At 41.8% G+C, this 18,102-nt stretch overlaps 1 protein-coding gene and 1 long non-coding RNA gene across 2 annotated transcripts in view; one reads left to right on the top strand and one right to left on the bottom strand.

The window, feature by feature from the left end:
- The window catches only part of LOC149873534 (uncharacterized), a 69,557-nt gene extending 58,566 nt beyond the window's left edge, over window positions 1-10,991 (top strand). The window contains exon 4 of the long non-coding RNA XR_016442261.1: window positions 9,728-10,991. This is a non-coding gene — a long non-coding RNA (uncharacterized LOC149873534). The remainder of the gene's footprint in view (window positions 1-9,727) is intronic.
- The window catches only part of DNAH8 (dynein axonemal heavy chain 8), a 329,691-nt gene that overhangs the window by 162,337 nt on the left and 149,252 nt on the right, over window positions 1-18,102 (bottom strand). The window contains exons 44-49 of the mRNA XM_090046651.1: window positions 13,281-13,459; window positions 11,220-11,407; window positions 6,297-6,383; window positions 6,032-6,139; window positions 5,357-5,491; window positions 4,609-4,770 (exon numbers count right to left, since the gene is read on the bottom strand). Of these exons, the coding sequence (XP_089902777.1) occupies window positions 4,609-4,770; window positions 5,357-5,491; window positions 6,032-6,139; window positions 6,297-6,383; window positions 11,220-11,407; window positions 13,281-13,459 (859 nt within the window). The remainder of the gene's footprint in view (window positions 1-4,608; window positions 4,771-5,356; window positions 5,492-6,031; window positions 6,140-6,296; window positions 6,384-11,219; window positions 11,408-13,280; window positions 13,460-18,102) is intronic.

The following is an 18,102-nucleotide window of genomic DNA, read 5'->3' as shown; positions in this document are numbered from 1 at the left end:
CCGATATCACCGAATTTGCACTGAGAAGAACACCTGTGATCATCACATCACAAATCTCAAAAGGGCTTTCACTCACCAAGGACACTCCTCCAGAGAGATAGAACACATTTTTGAAAGAGCCACCCGGATACCACATGAAGAATTGTTGCAGTTCAAAAAGAAAATCCCCACAAATTGCATACCATTAGTTATGACATATCATCCCTCCCTGGAACCTACACAGAAAATAACCTAACAATTGCAACCCATACTAGAAGAGGACCTAATTCTTAAAGAGATCTTCCCAGAACCATCCATCCTAGCCTTTAAACCAAACCTTGCCAATCTCATCACCAGAAGCAAACTTCCTATGGCCCAAAGCATGCCAAATAGATCCAGACCATGCTGGGACAAGAAATGTAAAACCTGCCAACATATCTCTACCACTTCTACAATAACTACACCCCATAATAGATCCATCACCATTCCTAGATCTTACACCTGCACCTCCAGAAAAGTAATACATCTCATCCAATGCACTAAATGCCCTGATGGAAAATATGCAGGAGTAACCAAACAACAACTGCGTACCAGAATGAACACACACCAAAAATCTATCAAAGACAAAAATTCCCAATTATCTGGGGGTGCACACTTCTCACAAGACAACCACTCTCTCTCCAATCTCTCAGTTTTAATCCTCAAAGGGAATTTACAAAACACCTTTTGTTGATGAGCCTATGAACTTCGCTTCATGAATCTACTGGATACAAAAAATCATGGACTAAAAATAGATATTATTTATGGCACATCTGATAACCCCAGGTAACCTCTGCATTTTACCAACTACATTCTATTAGCAGCTCAATATTTCCCCTTCTGCACACCACCTGTCTTGCATCTATTATTTCCCATGGCCTCTGATGCTCACTGACACACATCTGCATTTTCCCGGACCTGCATTTTGCATATTGGCTTCTATTCCATCCAGAAGAACACAAAACAACAACAGACTCTCTCTATGGCTGAAGAAGGGTGTGTGTGCCTGAAAGCTTGCAAAGAACAAATTTTGCAACTATTTAGTTGGTCTAATAAAAGATATAACATTTGCCCAAAGAACCTTGTCTGCCTGTGACCACCAAACACTCCAAAGCCATTTTCACTTACAAACACTGCTGGTGGTACTACTGTTCATCTTATGCACTGTAGTCTATTGTAATGAGCCAAGGCCCAGTTAAGAGAACTGCATGGGCAACAGATCACCTAGTTATGCCTCTGGTCTGCTTGAAACTCCTAAACTCTGTGCTCTGAGCCTCTGGCTTGTGATTCCCTGTTCTGAACCTCTAGCTTGGACCCTCCTGCTTATTCCTGATTTCTTCTATTTCTGTCTTGTGCCTTCCAACTTGTATCAATTGCTTTCCCTGACCACAACCTTGTCTTGACCTTCATACTGACATCCCAGATTCAGACAGATACCCAACTTGACCCCGGTTTACCTTCTGGTAATCCTCTGACCTAGCGTGCTCCATTCAGAGTGACCCTAGTCATCCCTTACATTTAGGGTACCTACAGACATTAGGTAGTCACGCTCTAACTCATGTAAAACCTTTCTTTATAGAAAGTGCCATGAGTTAGAGCCCCATCCCCACCCCCAACAGATATTCACCTGTTGAATTGGGGGGGAATCAAGCCTCGCTGCACTGGTACAAGCCAGCAAATGGGGGTGCTCCAGCAGCTTCTGAAACACCTCTCTCCCCAGTCCCGCCTCCCACCCCAGGCTCCAGGGCTGTCAAAGGGGGAAGTAAAGGGAAGGAAGCAGCACAGAGCTGCCAGCTGAGCTTTTTGCCTGGCCAGAGCAGGGCGGGGGGACAGAGTGGAACAGAACCCTCTTGCCTTGTGGGTCTCGTTTCCCACCCCCCAGCTACCCTGGCTGGAGTATTGTGGGGAGCTGAGCAGGGCCCATGAGATGAGTGACTTCTGTTCTACATCTGTCCTCTCTCCAGCTCATGCTGGACAAAGTAGCTGGCACCTGTTGCTGCTGCACTCAGGAGGCCTGGCTGGAGCTGAGGGGGAGGGGCAGGGGCAGGGTGGAACGGAGCCCCCTCACACCATGGGCCCAGCCTGGATTCCCCCAATACCCCAACTGGAGTAGTGGGGAGGGGGGCATGAAGCAAGGGGGCTCCATTCTATCTCACCCTCCCTCTCCAGCTCTGGCTGGGCAAAGTTCAGTCAGAGGCTCTGTGCTGCTCCCTTCCCCCTCACTCCACCACTGACAGCCATGCCCCTATGCAAAAAATTTACCCTGGTTCCTAAGGCACTCTGCCCTTATTTAATATCTGATTTGATGAGTTATTTTTTTGCATGTTCAGAAATTTTAAAAGCATTCTGCAGCCATGCACATGTGACATGTCATGGCTATAGAGTGCTTTCAGGGGCCCAATCGCATGAAAAAATGTTACTTGCATAACCAACCTTAGTGACCCAAAATTCCTTCCTCCCAGGAGTCTGCTTTCCCCACTGGACAAGTCAAAAAAAGGGATGTGATTAGCAAAGGCTACATTATGCAGCAAGCTCCCCTACTTCTCATCATTCTGAAACTGCAGGCAGAAAAGAAGAATCATGCAGCTCAGAACTGAGAGAGATGCTGCACTGCAGAAGAGACTCCCAAAATGTGAGTCTGTTATGAGGACAGGCTTCCTATTGCACTTTGTGCTTAAACCTATATTCTGTAAAACAGGGAAGGATCCCTTACTATTTTTGAGAGACAGATCCCTATCAGCTAGCAGAGTCAGAATCCATAGACTGAGAATTGAGAAGGCACAATCTGGTCCTAGAACCCCAAGAAAGAACAATAAGCCACCCCTGGATTCCATCGAAAGAGGAATATTCCATTACTTATGTAATAAAAGGGAACATTAAGTGCTAAAATGGATTATTTACATAGATATTTTGACAGCAAATTACAGAATCATAGAAAATTAGGGTTGGAAGGGACCTCAGAAGGTCATTTAGTCCAACCCCCTGCTCAAAGCAGGACCATTCCGAACTAGATCACCCCAGCCAAAGCTTTGTCTAGCCGGGTCTTAAAACCTTCCAAGGATGGAGATTCCACCACCTCTCCAGGCAACCTGTTCCAGTGTTTTACTACTTTCCTAGTGAGAAAATTCTTCCTAATATCTAACCTAAACTTCCTTTAATGAAACTTGAGACCATTGCTCATTGTTCTGTCAGCTGCCACCACTAAGAATAGTCTAGCTCCGTCCTTTTTGGAACCATCCTGCATGCCGGTGAAGGCTGCTATTAAATCCCCTCTCAGTATTCTTTTGACTAAATAAGCCAAGTTCCCTCATTCTCTCCTCAGCAGTCATGTGTCCCAGCTCTGAAACCATTTTTGTTGTCTTCCACTGGACTTTCTCCAATATGTCCACATTCTTTCTGTCGTGAGGGGCCCAAAACTGAACACAGTACTCCGGATGTGGCTTCACCAGTGCTGAATAGAGGGGAATAATCACTTCCCTTGACCTGCTGGCAACACTCCTACCAATGCAGTCCAGTATGCCATTAGCCTTCTTTGCAACACAGGTATACTGTTGGCTCATATTCAGCTTATTGTCCACTGTAACGCACAGGTCTTTTTCTGAAGAGCTGCTGCTTAGCCAGTCAGCGCCCAGTTTGTACTGGTGCATGGGATTGTTCTTTCCTAAGTGCACTTGTTCTTATTGAACCTCATGAGATTTCTTTTGGCCCAATCCTCCAATTTGTCTAGGTCACTTGGAATCCTAGCCCTACCCTTCAGCATATCTACTACTCCCCCCTTGCTTGGTGTCATTACAGACTTGCTGAGGGTGTACTCTATGCCATCTTCCAGGTTGTTGATGAAGACACTGAACAAAACCACCCCAGAGCTAACCCCTGGGGCACTCCACTTGATACCAGCTGCCAACTAGATATCAAGTCATTGGTTATCACCCTCTGAGCCCAATGCTTCAGCCAGTTTTCTATCCACCTTACAGTCCATTCATCCAAACCATACTTCCTTAGCTTGCCTGTGAGGCTGCTGTGGGAGACTGTATCAAAAGGTAAAATCAAGGTATACCACACAGGCTGGTCTCCCCATGTCCACAAAACCAGTCATCTCATCATAGAAGGCAATCAGGTTGGTCAGGCCCTTGGTGAATCCATGCTGATTGTTCATAATCGCATTCTTCTCTTCCAGGTACTTAGAAAGGGATTCCTTGAGGATCTGCTCCATGATTTTTCCAGGGGATGAGGTGAAGCTGACTGGTCTGTAGTTCCCCAGATCCTCCTTTTTACCTTTCTTAAATATGGGCACTATATTTGCCCTTTCCCAACTATTTGGGACCTTTCCTGATTGCCATGCATCTTCAAAGATGATGGCCAGTGGCTCTGCAATCTCATCAGCCAACTCCTTTAGCACCCTTGGGTGAATCCCATCCAGCCCCATGAACTTGTATATGTCCAGCTTTTCTAAATAGTTCCTAACCTCTTCTTTTGCCACTGTTTGCTGATTACCTTTCCCTCAAACTGTGCTGCCGGACACAGTATTCTGGGAGCTGACCTTGCCTGTGAAGACTGAGATGAAAAATTATGTCCAAAAGAATGCTTTACCTGAACAAGCTTCAGATTCCAAGGTGGATGATTAATCAATCCTGCTTCTTCAACCTGATTAGTTACTGCAGCTTGCAATTCAACATATGTATTACTATCTAACTGCAATCCTGGAAAGAGGTCGTTTATAAGACTGAGAAATAAGGGTTCATCTTCATCTACCTGAAATGGTAAAATTATATATATTTTTAAAGGAAGGCTATGCAAAGTATAGTTTTCTTAAATGAAAATGAACCTTTATGTTAAAACAATGGGAATTAATCAATTTAAGGATATAGTTTCAAAAGATATACTGATGGTGAAATTCAGACTTCAAAAAAACAAGTTGCCTCATTTTAAGTAGATGCAAACAATAATTTCTATATATCCAATTATGAGAATTCCAGAGTTGTAACTATGGAGATGCATGCATTCTTGAGCACACTGGCAGTGGAAAGCAATCTGGTTAAGTGACCATTCAGGTTACTCTGTTCATATACACCACGCTTATCACTCCATATACACTGAAATTAACAAGGACAATACTAAACTGCCCAGGAACATTATTACTATTACTTTGTTTATAACCTCCAGAATCATAAGGATTTTCAAGAGTTAGAAACACATGCTGCTTATTGAGCATTATCTACATGCCAAGTTTGATTTCTTCAAATGAGATTTAGAATTCCCTGAGTTTAAAAAACATCTGAAAGAACTATGAAACATCTAGCCGGCTCACCTGTACAATGTATGGAAATACTGAACTCACCAGTTTAGAGAGGTTCATATCCCTTAGCCCTCTCATAACAGTACTTAATTCACTGTCATCTGGTCTGGCCCTTTTTTGAGCTCCAAGAGTCCTCAACACTGAAAGGATATTTCTCAGACCAAAGTCGTAATGAACCTAAAATGGAACCCCACCCGCCAAAAAAAAACCAAACAGCTTACATGTCAATAATGAGAGGTTTTCAGTAAGTCAACACTCAGTTGTGTGCTGATCCACATAGGAATAGAACAACTAGACAACAAAAGGCACAAAAACTATGGCCTTAGGGCCCTGTTACATATTACAGTGTGAGCTGTGCTAGCTCAAGTTAGGGGCAGTAACATGTTCAGGCCACCAGGGGCCTAGGGGACTGAAATGTAAGAATCCCTCCCCCTCCTTGCTCCCCCCCCAGCCATTTTGGAATTCCCCCTTTACGCCCTAGGCTTTGTCCCCTGCTCAAGGTTCCCCCTGCCCCAGGGGCTCCAAATTAAAAATGATTGTTGCTCAAGTGCTTTATATGCTTTTCGGAGAGAATATTTGTTTGAAATTACCATTACAGTTTCAATTTTTTGCAAAAAACAGAAATCTCATTGTAAGGGAGAGCTGCAAGGAGCAAAGCCTACAGGAAAAACAGTACTGAAAATCCTGTAAGATAAAAAGAAAAGATAATACCCTTACCTGCTTGGTGAGCTGCTCCTCGCAAAGTTTGTAAAGAACAAAGAATTTCTGAGCCAAAACCACATTATCAATAAATCCACAACTTGCAAGCTTAACTCGCATAATTATCTGAAATATAACACAGTTTTAAGATTTACATTAGCCTTCTTGAAACGTAAAAAGAAGGAAAGACAGGGGAAGTAGCCTAATTTTAAAGAGGTATCAACATTTTTAAAAATGTATCTCTGTAAATATAGTTTTACTTTTGCATATTAATGCATTTTACCTGCCTATCTGGTACCATCATGGAAACAGTTCTAAATTGAATTTTTAGATTTTCAGGTAATTCCTGACGTCCAGCATATCCAGGATTCTATAAATAAAAGTATACTGCAATATTACAATACATAAAGTACATTCTTTTCATTCTCTAAAACAGTTACATAACAAATGTGAAAAATGGCTTACATAAACATGGGCTCATTCAGTTCATTGTACATTAAGAGAGTGAAATAAAAAACATGTCTTTTGTTTAATAATTAGTAAATGCTGTGAGTAAAATGTCAATAAATAGCTATAAATATAGCTGCTTATAAAATACGGCTGAAAAGGCATTTTCATAGTAAGTGTTTCATTGATTACCATTTTATGGAATAAAGTACCTATTTGGGTCATTTTTTCCTGATAATTTTCACCTCAAGAATTTAGAAGTGGAAATACTTAGATTGTATATATGAAACATCAACATTAAGATACTCAGTGACAATCTACTTATATAGAACTCGGATGGCCAACCCACAACTTGTGAGCCACAAGTGGCATGGACAGCTGCTATGTGTGCTACATGAGCCTTAGCTGCTCAGTAAAGGGAAGTACCAAAATGGAGACATGAAGCACAGTGCTCCATGGAGTGGAGTAGGGGCAGAACACTACTATGAGAGGTCTCACTGCCAAGAGACAAGTTATTCCTTTCTTGTCCCTGCAGCAGCCACCAAATTCAGAACTTTGGATCCTCACTTGCCATATAAAACTGCAGGGCCAGGGTAAGCTTAACTCGGCTTCTGGCAGTGACACCACCTCTTGCAGCAGCATCCTGTCCCTGCTCTATTCCATGTGGCCACAGCCAGAGGATCGAGCCCCTCTGCCTCCATTCCAGTACCCCAGGATGCAAACTATCATCAGTTACATCTGGTAGGGGAAGATCACAGTGACACTTAGGGGAAGTAGGACGACTTGTGACATAGCTGACAGAGGTTGGTTATCACTGAAAGAGGACATCCGGAATCATATTCCTTTGAAGCAGAAGTAGAAATACTATACAAACCAGACCCATCTTAACTTCTAAACTGATGCTATCAAGACTATTACAGCAGGCTCTTGCTTCAGTAACATATACACCACTCAGGAAGTTCAAAGAATGAGGAATGTTTCTGAGTACACTCTAGCAGTCATCTTCCACACACAGCTTAAAGGCAAAGTTACAACACTTTGGCCATGTCCATACGTGGTGTGGACGTTTGGTTCCCAGGGACAACTAGCAGCACCGCACCTTGCACCACTGCTAGTTGTCCCTAGGGAACACCTGTGCCATTCACGCTTTAGCACGAGGCAAGTTACCTCGAGTGGGGTAGGGGAGGCTGGGAGCAGCAGCCTTACCTGGGGTCCTCCTGGGGCTGCAGCAGTGGCGATTCTGCCACCCAGAGCCTGACTCACAACTGCAGCATGGCTCTGGGTGACCCAGCTCTGCTTTTGAGTGGCGTGAACTGCCTGCCTGCGGACTGCTCCACTTGTTTTCGCCACAAGTTTTTTTAACCCCTGGATATCCAGGGATCAAAAACCCTCTGTGCTGCTCCTTTGCAGCACAGATAACAACTGAACGTGTGGTATTTGTGGACATACTGCATGGCTGCGCTCACCTAGACATGCCCTTTGAGTTTATTTGTGGCAAATAAGACTGTCTCAGTGTTCCCAGTGGTGTAAGTTCTTTGGTTAATGAACCAACTTTTGTAACTTGCCTTCATCTTACCCTGAAGATCTAGTAAGAAAAAACAAAAAGGAGAAGGACCTTCCTACCTTTTATGTTTGCATTTTTCAAGGACCCAAGCAAAATGGAATATGACTGTATTTAAGCACCTAAGTACCAAGTAGTGCCTTAGATGTGGAGTAGGATTTAAGTCTTTATCTCATTGAAGCTTTCTTGCAGCAGTAAGTACAAGAGATCCAGTTATGGGATGAATATAAAAATACTCAATTCCATCCTTGCCAGTTTTCAGGAGCAGGTTAGACAGACACTTAGCTGGGATAATTTAGTTAGTGATGATCCTGCCTTGAGCAGAGGGGTTGACTAGATGACCCTGTAAGATCCTTTCCAGCCCTACTTCCCTATTATGCTAATTCCTGAAGAGGATATCTGGTAATCTGTATCTTTTTCAAAGTCAGCGCAACAGATACTGGTATCTGCCACAAAAACTTTACTATCTCTAACAATCCTTCATTAATTAGCAAAGATGCAAAATATCTAACAGTCTGAAATCTATCCAGCTGCACCTCGACTGACATTTCTAACGTCTTGAGCCAGGACTTGAAGAGTATTTTAATTATAGGGAGTAAGAGAGGGATAAAAGTTGATTGTACTAAATACTACTAACAAAATGGCAGCAAGAGTGAATCCAGTAGACTAATGGTGTTCTTCATCAGCAATTTGTAAATAATGAAGGTCAGTAATAAGCACCTAGCTTGTTGATATTGTTGAATACTCAAGATCTGATCCCTGAGGAGGCAAACGAAACATGCTTTCTGGGACTCTGAAGCCCTCATGGTGTATAGAAATAGGAAAAGGAATCCATAAGCAGAATAGTGCCTGTTAAATATCAGGCTACCTTTTCTTAACTCTTTTTTGTCTAATGGACTACCTCAGGCTCTGAAATCCATGTGAGAGGCATAACAGTTATGTGAGTAAGATCTAGGCATATGTGGGTAAACCCTTCTCCACTGAAGCCTGAAGCAAATAAGCAATAATCCTCCTCCAGTGAAGAAGCTGGTTTAACAGGTGCTCCAAAGCCTGTTTAAAGAAGATTCCCCTAGGGCACATCTACACAAGTTGCTAAATGTGCAGTAGACTAATTCTATTGTGCCTTATTAGTGTGTTACAGTGAAAGCTGTACTATTGCACTAATGCCCAGTAGAATTAATGTACTGTGCATTGGCATCACTTAAAAGGTGTGCATTGGTACTACTGTGCAGTAGCAGTGGTTACTGTGCACTTAGTACCTGTTATTACAAGTACTAAACTTAACGTGCAGTAACTACAGCACATTAACGCACACATAGATGTGCCCTGTTATAACTAAAGATTCATCTACTACCAAAAACAATAGCAGCAACTAGAAAAAAAACAGATACTTTTAAAGTTCTCAGTATCATGAATCTCAGTGCCCGAGGTGGTCAATGCAACCAATGGTTTTGAGGTCAAATATGCTGGAGTGGTAAGCGCTGATGTTGGTATCAGTCACATCAGTACTGCTACATGAGCCCTGACATCAGTCCTGAGAGACTTGTAGGCAATATTGTCTTGACGGAGCCAGAGACCAAAGGAGAATACACATAGGCCAGCACCAAAGTATAGAGTCCAGAGTTTTTATGGGTGCCAGAGGTAGTCCTTGTACTACTCTTGACTATGGAGAAAAGGTGATAATCTCTACCCTTTTTTGTTACTAGGTTCCTCAGAGGAAGTCGGTCCTTGTTCTCTTTAGTGGTGAAGTGCCCTAGGTCTAGTAGTTGATGATGGAGACTGGATAACAAGTGCCATCAAAAGAACAACAAGAACAGCAGCCCAGGATCAGAAGCAGAATTCATGGGACCTCTTCTGCAAGAATACTGCTCAGATCTGGGTGTATTATGTCCAAATTATAAGCAGACCTCAAATTTGAGAAAAAAAAATAGCATCCATACAAACCATGAACACAAAAGTGAAACATATGTCCATAAAATGTCATTCCCCACAGTAAAACTGATATCTCATATAACAATCACTGAATGGGACAGATGCCTCACATGAGGGGTATTATTCAAACTTTGATAATTTCTGCCTTGGGGGGTATTATTCAAACCTTGAGAATCACCAGGGTGGAAGCCTGGTACTAAGGAAAACCAAAAAGCAAAGTAAAAACTTATCTGTAGCAGAAACCTAGTAAAACTGTACTAATTCCTACAACTGTTTTTCAATGATAATATGTACAGTGTACAAACCCATCACTTTGTAGGTACTACAAGGTAACTAGTAATGTTTTCAAGCTTATAAATGTAGATATATAAATGCAAGAAGTGAAGCTGCTGTTAACTTTCACAGATAAGTAGTAAGAAGAAGCAAAAAAAAAAGTCATTTGGTTTCAATCTGTCCCTTAATGTCTCAGGGAGCAGGAGAAGATGGGACAAGCATGAATCTGATCTCAGATGTAAGGGGGGAAAGTACAATAAAGTTGATTAATATATACTGGACAAGCAGTGAAACAATAATTTATTACAAATATTCAAAATCTGTATAGAATCTAAAATTAGGACAACTCTGCACTTTTCAGGATCTTTGACAGTCTTGTTAGAATCCTATTTTTTCATGAAACAATGAATAGAACTATTAAAAACTTAATACATTATTTGTATGTTATGATTCTTTATTTAGAAACAGAGGTGTAACTAGCTATTTTAGAGCCCTGGGTAAAGCAGGAGTGTGGGTGTATTTTGCTGAGTATGGTAAGCAGGGGATGAGGGAGAAGAGTTTTACTTGCCACAGCACAGGCTCTCTGCATTCTGGCTGCTGCTGTGGCTGCAGGACAGGCTCCCCACATACAAGCTGCAGTAGCCTGTGTGTTTCAGGTCCCCTAGGAGCTGCCATTCTGGAATCTCCTCTAAATTGGCACACAGGGTTAGTCCCCTGCTAGTCCACCCTTAGTTATGCTACCATCCAGAAGGATGTTGTATTGATTTGGACAGAATTGTTGGGCTTTATTTGTGGAGGAAAAAAAACAGAAGGTAGTGAGGCAGTGATTTACTGCATCTTTATGATTATATGCAAACTCATGACTACCTAGATAATACCATGTAACTAACAAAGTGAATTACTTTCAAGTAACTACGCAATTAAATTTTATAATGTGCAATTTGTCATCTCTCAAGGACTATTAAAATTACATTCTTCCAATCACATATTTACCATTGTAAGAAAAATTCCAAATTCCGGGTTTAAATCTACAGTGTCTCCATCAGAAAAAATGAACTGCTTTTTCCTTTCTTTCCTTGCTGTTAAAATAATATATATTTGTTGAGCTGCCACTGACAAGACAGGTAATTCAATTCTGTTAAATTCATCAAAACATCCCCAGGAGCCCGACTGTGCAAGACCTAAAATGGGAAGAAGAATATCTGTTACCTGTTGATACACTGTGTGAGAATGATCTCCATGCATAGCTACATGTGCAAAGTAGCTATCACATGATAAAAAGCTCCAACCAGCTATAAAGTTAGACCTCAAAAATGTGTACTAAGTTTAGGTTGCTATCAAGCTTTAATTTGCATGTGTAGGAGTGTCTTACCTGCAGCTAGGAGCCCCATCAGCTGACAGGACTCCCAGCTCCAGGGTTGCACAATGTTCAGTGTGAAACCCCCAAGCCCTGGGGATCACAGCTACTGTGATACCCAACACTCAAGGATGTATGAAACCACTGGGCCCACATGGGGATCCTGGCCCTGGCTGCAACTGAGACACCCTGCAACTGACAGGACTCTTGGTCCCAACTACTCTTCATGCACAGCTATGACGGGGAGCCCCATCAGTTGAGGGACTCTCAGTTTCTGCTGCACATGGCTCCTGTGGCTGGCAGCCCCCACAGCAAAGGGGGCTCCCAACTGTGGGAGCCTGTTTCTTGCCAATGCAGGAGGAGCCCAAGATTGGATTCCCTCTACACCAGCAGTAAGGCATGATTGAATCTAATGTATGATCCCACAACCACACCTCTGCCGGGCATATGTGGTATGACAGAAGGCATGATTGTGTGGATCATACATTAGATCCAACTATGCCTTTACCTGCTTGTGTAAAGGGGGTTTGAGATCATAATCCTAAGCTCCCTCTGTGCTGGCAAACTGAAAACCAGATTTTTTAATGCAGATCTTTCTGAACCAATGTATATTTTCATAGACCTCAACTTCTATAATGGCAGGATATACAATACCAGGGTATTAGAGAGGCTTTCCTATTTCAGTGTGGATAAGCAATGTTTCTACCTCTAAAAAATAGTGATCAATGAACGGAATTCCCATGCAAGTGATTTTAACTACATGCTGAGCAGGATGATAGTAGACTATGCTTCTGGACAACTGAAAGCAAGGGGGCAATTCTTAATGACTCATTTCATCTACAGGTATTTAACACTGTAGATGTGATAAGGACATATAAGGTACTTGTAATATGAAGCTAAGTCAGGAGTGGGCAATTTTTTGCGCTGGAGAACCATTTAATAAGTTTTGGTGAGCTGTTGAAGGCTGGGTGAGGGGGAGATGCCAATTGCTCCTATCCAGGCCAGCAGCCATTGCTGGGAGTCTGAGAAGGGAGGGCTGTGCCCTGCACCACTCTGCTCTGCCCCATCTGCAGCTGGGCTGTGCTGGGTCAGGCCATGCAGCATACATATTTCTCCACCCCCTCTGCACCCATCCCCCTCCTGCCTGGCTTTCTGTTGGCACTGGGCAGTCCTGCCACCTCAACCACTGGCAGCTGGGCCTACATGGGATGGGGCACAATGCAGCACACTAAGTAGCTGTCTTGCCCTCCTGCCTGCCAACAATGATGAGCTGCTGATGTCATGCCACACTGGCAAAGCAGGGGAGGCTGCCCTGGGCTAAGCCCCCTTCCACGGCCAGCACAGACTCACTTCCTAGCAGTGACAGCACCTCATTGCGGTAGACTGGCGGGTAGGATGGCTACTCAGTACACTACATTACACCCTGTCCCATGAAGCCCTAGCTGTTGGCGGCCACAGTGCCAGGACTGTGCAGCCATAACACCAGTATTATGAGACAGTAAAATTGGGTCTTCCTTGCTTGCATCAAATTTGGGTGAGGACTCCTATAGTGGAAACCTATGGTGACTAAAGTCAACTTAGGGTAGTAAAACTTGATAGTGAAAACAGAGTGCAAGTCATTTAGGCACTTATATCCTCTATGACTGTTATCATTTTTGTTCATTGTTTCTCAACATGGTTAATACTGAACATCTTACCTTTGAAGATTCTTCCCAAGCCTCTGAAATCCATTTGATCAGAACAGTTAAATACCACTACATATTTTCCAAGAGCCTTTCCCATGTCTTTTGTGGTTTCTGTTTTACCAGTTCCAGCTGGTCCTGCAGGAGCGCCTCCCATGTTCATTCCTAATGCCTGAGCTAAGGTAATATAGCATCTGCAAATGTTAATTCAAGTTTATATTTAATTATACATCAAAGAGAGATAAATGCATATGGATATAATAAAAGCAGTAGGTATGAATGATCCTCTTCATCCCTTACATTGCATTATAGTTTATTCCAAGAGCAGTCCCACCGATTTCAACATGGCTACTCATAGGATAAGGCACTACTTAATATGAGTGAAAGTGGCAGAATATAGCCTTTAAGTATTAATGTAATAAATACAAATTGTGTCCTGTTTTATTACAGCACACAAATATTAGATTAGCTGCTACATAATGCCTAAAAGGGAACAGTGAACAAGTATTAATGTGTATGACAGAGACAGTTCACTATCATCGACTGTTAGTTCTGCTAGTCATTTTGATTAACAGATTCTGCTACTGTGTTCACCCTAAGTAGGACTTTACATTGTATATAGTTACATTAGACTAGATTGTCTTGAACTAAATGCTTAAGCACAGAAGAAAGAGGAACTAAAATATCTTCAGAGTAAATGGGTGGACAATGGGGCAGTACTATAGCAAGAGCAGTGCCAGCAATGAATCAGCAACATGCACCCTTGCACTAAGGGTGCCAAATCAAATGGAAGTAATGTTACACAGAAGTATGTAGAGGAGTACTCTGTACATGACCTACACAAGGCACCAAAATGCCTGGCTAGGGCTCTGGAATGAAGAGAGTCTTGGGTTAGCAGCTCATCATGCCAGCCAGTACATCAGAGCTGACACATCTCAGGCTGTGTGATATAACCTGTTGCTAGTAGAGACCCACCACAAATTATTATACTCCTGCCTTCAGAACAAGGAGGCAGCCAGGAGGGACTTGTGCCTCAAACAGAATGGCATTGGCTATTGTATCTAAAGGCATGATATAACCCATATATATTGTTCTGAAGGCAAGAGGGACTTGTGCGTATATATGGAAAAAACAAGACTATATTTTTCCCCCACTGGTATATCAGCATAGATGTTCACTGCCAGACAACCTCCAATTTCTGCTCTGTTTTCTTTGTCTTCTTAAATTTCTCCAAAATTCACCCTCTTCTTTGATTTACCATCCATTATTCTTACTTCTGAACTAGCTGTGAATATTTGTCATCATATGCCAGCTGTGCAAGCTTACAGCTAGGATACTCTAGATATCAGCCCCTCTTTTATGAGCAAGCATTTTTATAGACAGACCATGTATATATAGAACACGCCTAACTTAAAATCATAACATGTACTACAAGATTTGGTAAGATATTGCATGACTGGAATCTGTCTATTGATGATTATAGTTACTTCAGTAGGAACAGGCAAGGGAGAAGTGAAGGGGTGTTGCATTGCACATAAAGATTATGGACACTTGCTCCTTGGCCCCACAGGTGTGCCAGATACATTCATGATGAAGATAACAGGAGTAAAAATAAAGAAGATGTCATGGTGGGTCTACTACAGACCCCACACATCATAAAGAGAAGGATGATGAGGGATTTTTCAAGCAGGCATAAGGAGCATCCAAAATGAATGAACTAGTAAGAATAGAGGAATTTAGCTACCCTGCTATGCATTGGAAGAATAAAACAGCTACACATAAAATGCCCAACAAGCCCTTGAATCACAGAGGACAATTTTCTTGTCCAGAAAATGGAGGGAGTACCCAGAGAATCAACTATTTCAGACATGTTTCTCCACAATAAGAATTGGTTGAATGTAAAAGTGGTCAACAATCTGAATAACAGTAATCATGAACAAAAAAAAAGTATTTGCTCCCAAAGAAAGCAAGATGAGGAAAGAACAAAATAAGTAAGATGAACTTTTGAAAAGCTTATTTAAGCAGGCTTAGAGTAGGTAACATCCCTTGGATTGATAAATCAAAGGAAACAGTTATGCAGGAATGCTGGTTTTTCTTAAAGGATACAACAGCAGGGGTACAAATGTAATTTAATCTGATGTATAAGGAAGAATGAACAAGTCACAAGCGAGCAACATCTTTGTACATTTGTACTTTGTACAATAGGTTTTTTAATGACATAAAGAAACAAAGTTAGAACCATTACAGGAGTGTTGGGACAATATCAGGACACCAAAAGAATGAAATGAATTACAGCTGGCAATAAATGAGGCAGAAATAATACTGCTTAATGATAAGGGCAAGTTACTAACGGAAGATACAAAGACAACCAACCAGCTTAATGCCTATTTTGCTTCTGTTTCCCCAAAAAGATAAACTGTGAATAGATAGTTAGCAAAGTTAATATAAACAAAGAGGAGGTAGGGATGCAGATTAAAATAAGAAGAGGACATTAAAGAATATTTGACTGTTGTGAATAAATGTAAGGGTGTAATTCCAAGGATGTTGAAGGAACCAACAAATGTTATCTCAGAGACATTAGTGATTACATTTGAGAAGTCAAAATAGGCAAGCATGGTTGTAGAAGAATGAAAGAAAGCAAATGGAGTGTCCATCTTTTAAAAGTAAAAAGGGTAAACTCAGAGAATTATAAAATTGGTCAGCCTGGCTTCAGCTCTGGAAGTTATTTAAATGAATTCCAAAACAATCCATTCTGTAAGCATCTAGAAGACAAAAAGGTATTCCCACCAGCTGGCATGAATTTGCTTTCAACAAAATGTGGACAAAAAGAAACAACTATGTGGTAGATAAAATTTGGTTGAAGGACCATAGGCAATGAGCAGTAATTAAGAGATCAGTATCAAACTGGAAGGAAGTATTCAGTGGGTTATCACAGATCAATTCTGAGTCTAGCACTGTTCAACATTTTTATTAATGACTTGAATGAAACAGTGAAGAGTCAATTCACTAAATGTCCACATTATACAAAGTAGAATGTCATACACTTATAGACAGAATTGTAATCCAAAATTATATCAATAAATTGGACATCTGGGCTGTGAAAAATAAAATGAATTTCACCAAGGGAAAAATGTAACATATTTCGTATAGGAAAGAAAAACCAAATGCACAGGCACAAATGAATAAGAGCTGTCAAGCCACCACCGTGAATCTGGGACCACAGCCAGACTAACACAGTCACTCATCCAGGCCTGCCACTCCATCACTGACCACCTAGACAGGGCAAAGCTGGCCTGAAGCATCCAACAGGGCCTAAACCTTCTGCCCACCCTGTCACTGGAAGCCAGTCAGGTTCAGATGACCTTCCACCTCCCCTTCCAGTCCCCTGTGCAGGAATAGGAAGTGCCTGTGCAACAGGATTCAACCTGACCCAAGACTGCCTTGCAATCACTTTCACCTCAACTCCAATCTACTTGATCTCTCGGTTCTTGACCTGGCCTTTTCCTAGACTCTGCTCTCTGCATGATCTCCCGGCTTCTCAACCTGGCTATCTTCTCAACCCCATTCTCCTGGCTTCTTGGATTGACTTGCTCCTAGACCCCGCTCTCAGATTGACCTCCTGGCTTCTTGATCCTGTTTGTCCTCAGATTCTGTTCACCTATCCTGACCCATTCAATGCTTTGATTGGTAGCCTTACCCCAGCTCCTCAGGGCCTCCTGACTGACTGCTGGGAAAGCAGCCCACCCATTTAGTTCCAGCTATGGCCAGGACCTCTGGCCCCCACTACTGTAGTTCTGACTCCCACTCTGGTTCTTGCTCCCATCCTGGCTCTGGCTCCAGTCGTCGAAGCCCTTATGCCCATTCCTATTTCTTTCTAGGGGTCTTAAAAGAAAAAGTTGAGCTGAATAAATTTAGTCTGGAGAAAAGAAGATTAAGCAATAACATGATAACAATTTTCATAAATTTGATAGGTTGCCAGAAAAAATACATTAGGAAGGGGAGGAAGGTAATAAACAAAGGAACAAATCTGGCAAAACAGAAGGAATAACCTTCCTTCCCACCCCAAGGGAAAATACCACTCACTCCTTTTCCATATTTAGCTTTAAAAGAAGGGCATGAAGAAATAAAAATACAAGAGTTCTTAGCTGCCACTCTGAAGGCAAGTGAAATATGAAGTATGGGTGAAAGAAACCACCATGGACAAATCTGAACTGTCATCAATATCAGCAAGAAAAGAGGTATTGCCCAAATGTTCTGGAGCTATGGAAAGATCAGTATCCATAAAATGCATTGATCCTTGGTGCAGAAATTGTACAGCAACCCTTTTCTCTAAAAGAGAGATAAAGTTAAGTGTGAACCAAATGACAGTTAGTTAGTCAAGCATGATCTCATTAATTAGAAGAGCTATTTTTGTCTTCTGCTTAGCTTTTAGCAAATCAATTTGCAGGATGTTTTTAGTTGCTGACACCTGGATGTCAAAAATTTCTTTCAGAAAGTTAAATGACATCAAAGCTGTATTGAATGAAATCAAGAAAAAGATAAAGCTTCATCGACTCCTAGGACTCAATTTCCTTCTTCTTATCCTCTTTTTCTAATAAGCCAAAAACATCATAAAACATGCATTTATATGGCTTTTCATTTTGCAAGTTAAGGAAATTTCTTTAAATGATATTCTCCTTTAGATATTTAGGTCCCACACCCTAATGTGTTGCTGTTACTCCCTGGTGCGTAGCCTTGATGCTTTTCTTACTTGCCCACCACACCTTGATGAAAACAGAGATATAATGAAAAAGTGGACAATTTAGCAGGTGTTTCTCTTTAAGATGCCTTATGACTG

The sequence above is a fragment of the Crocodylus siamensis genome, chromosome 1 (genome assembly GCF_052110815.1).
Source record: "Crocodylus siamensis isolate JL-2025a chromosome 1, ASM5211081v1, whole genome shotgun sequence".
Taxonomy (NCBI): Eukaryota; Metazoa; Chordata; order Crocodylia; family Crocodylidae; genus Crocodylus; species Crocodylus siamensis.
The sequence above is the reverse complement of the archived record's forward strand: the minus strand, read 5'-3'. Positions and strand labels throughout refer to the sequence as shown.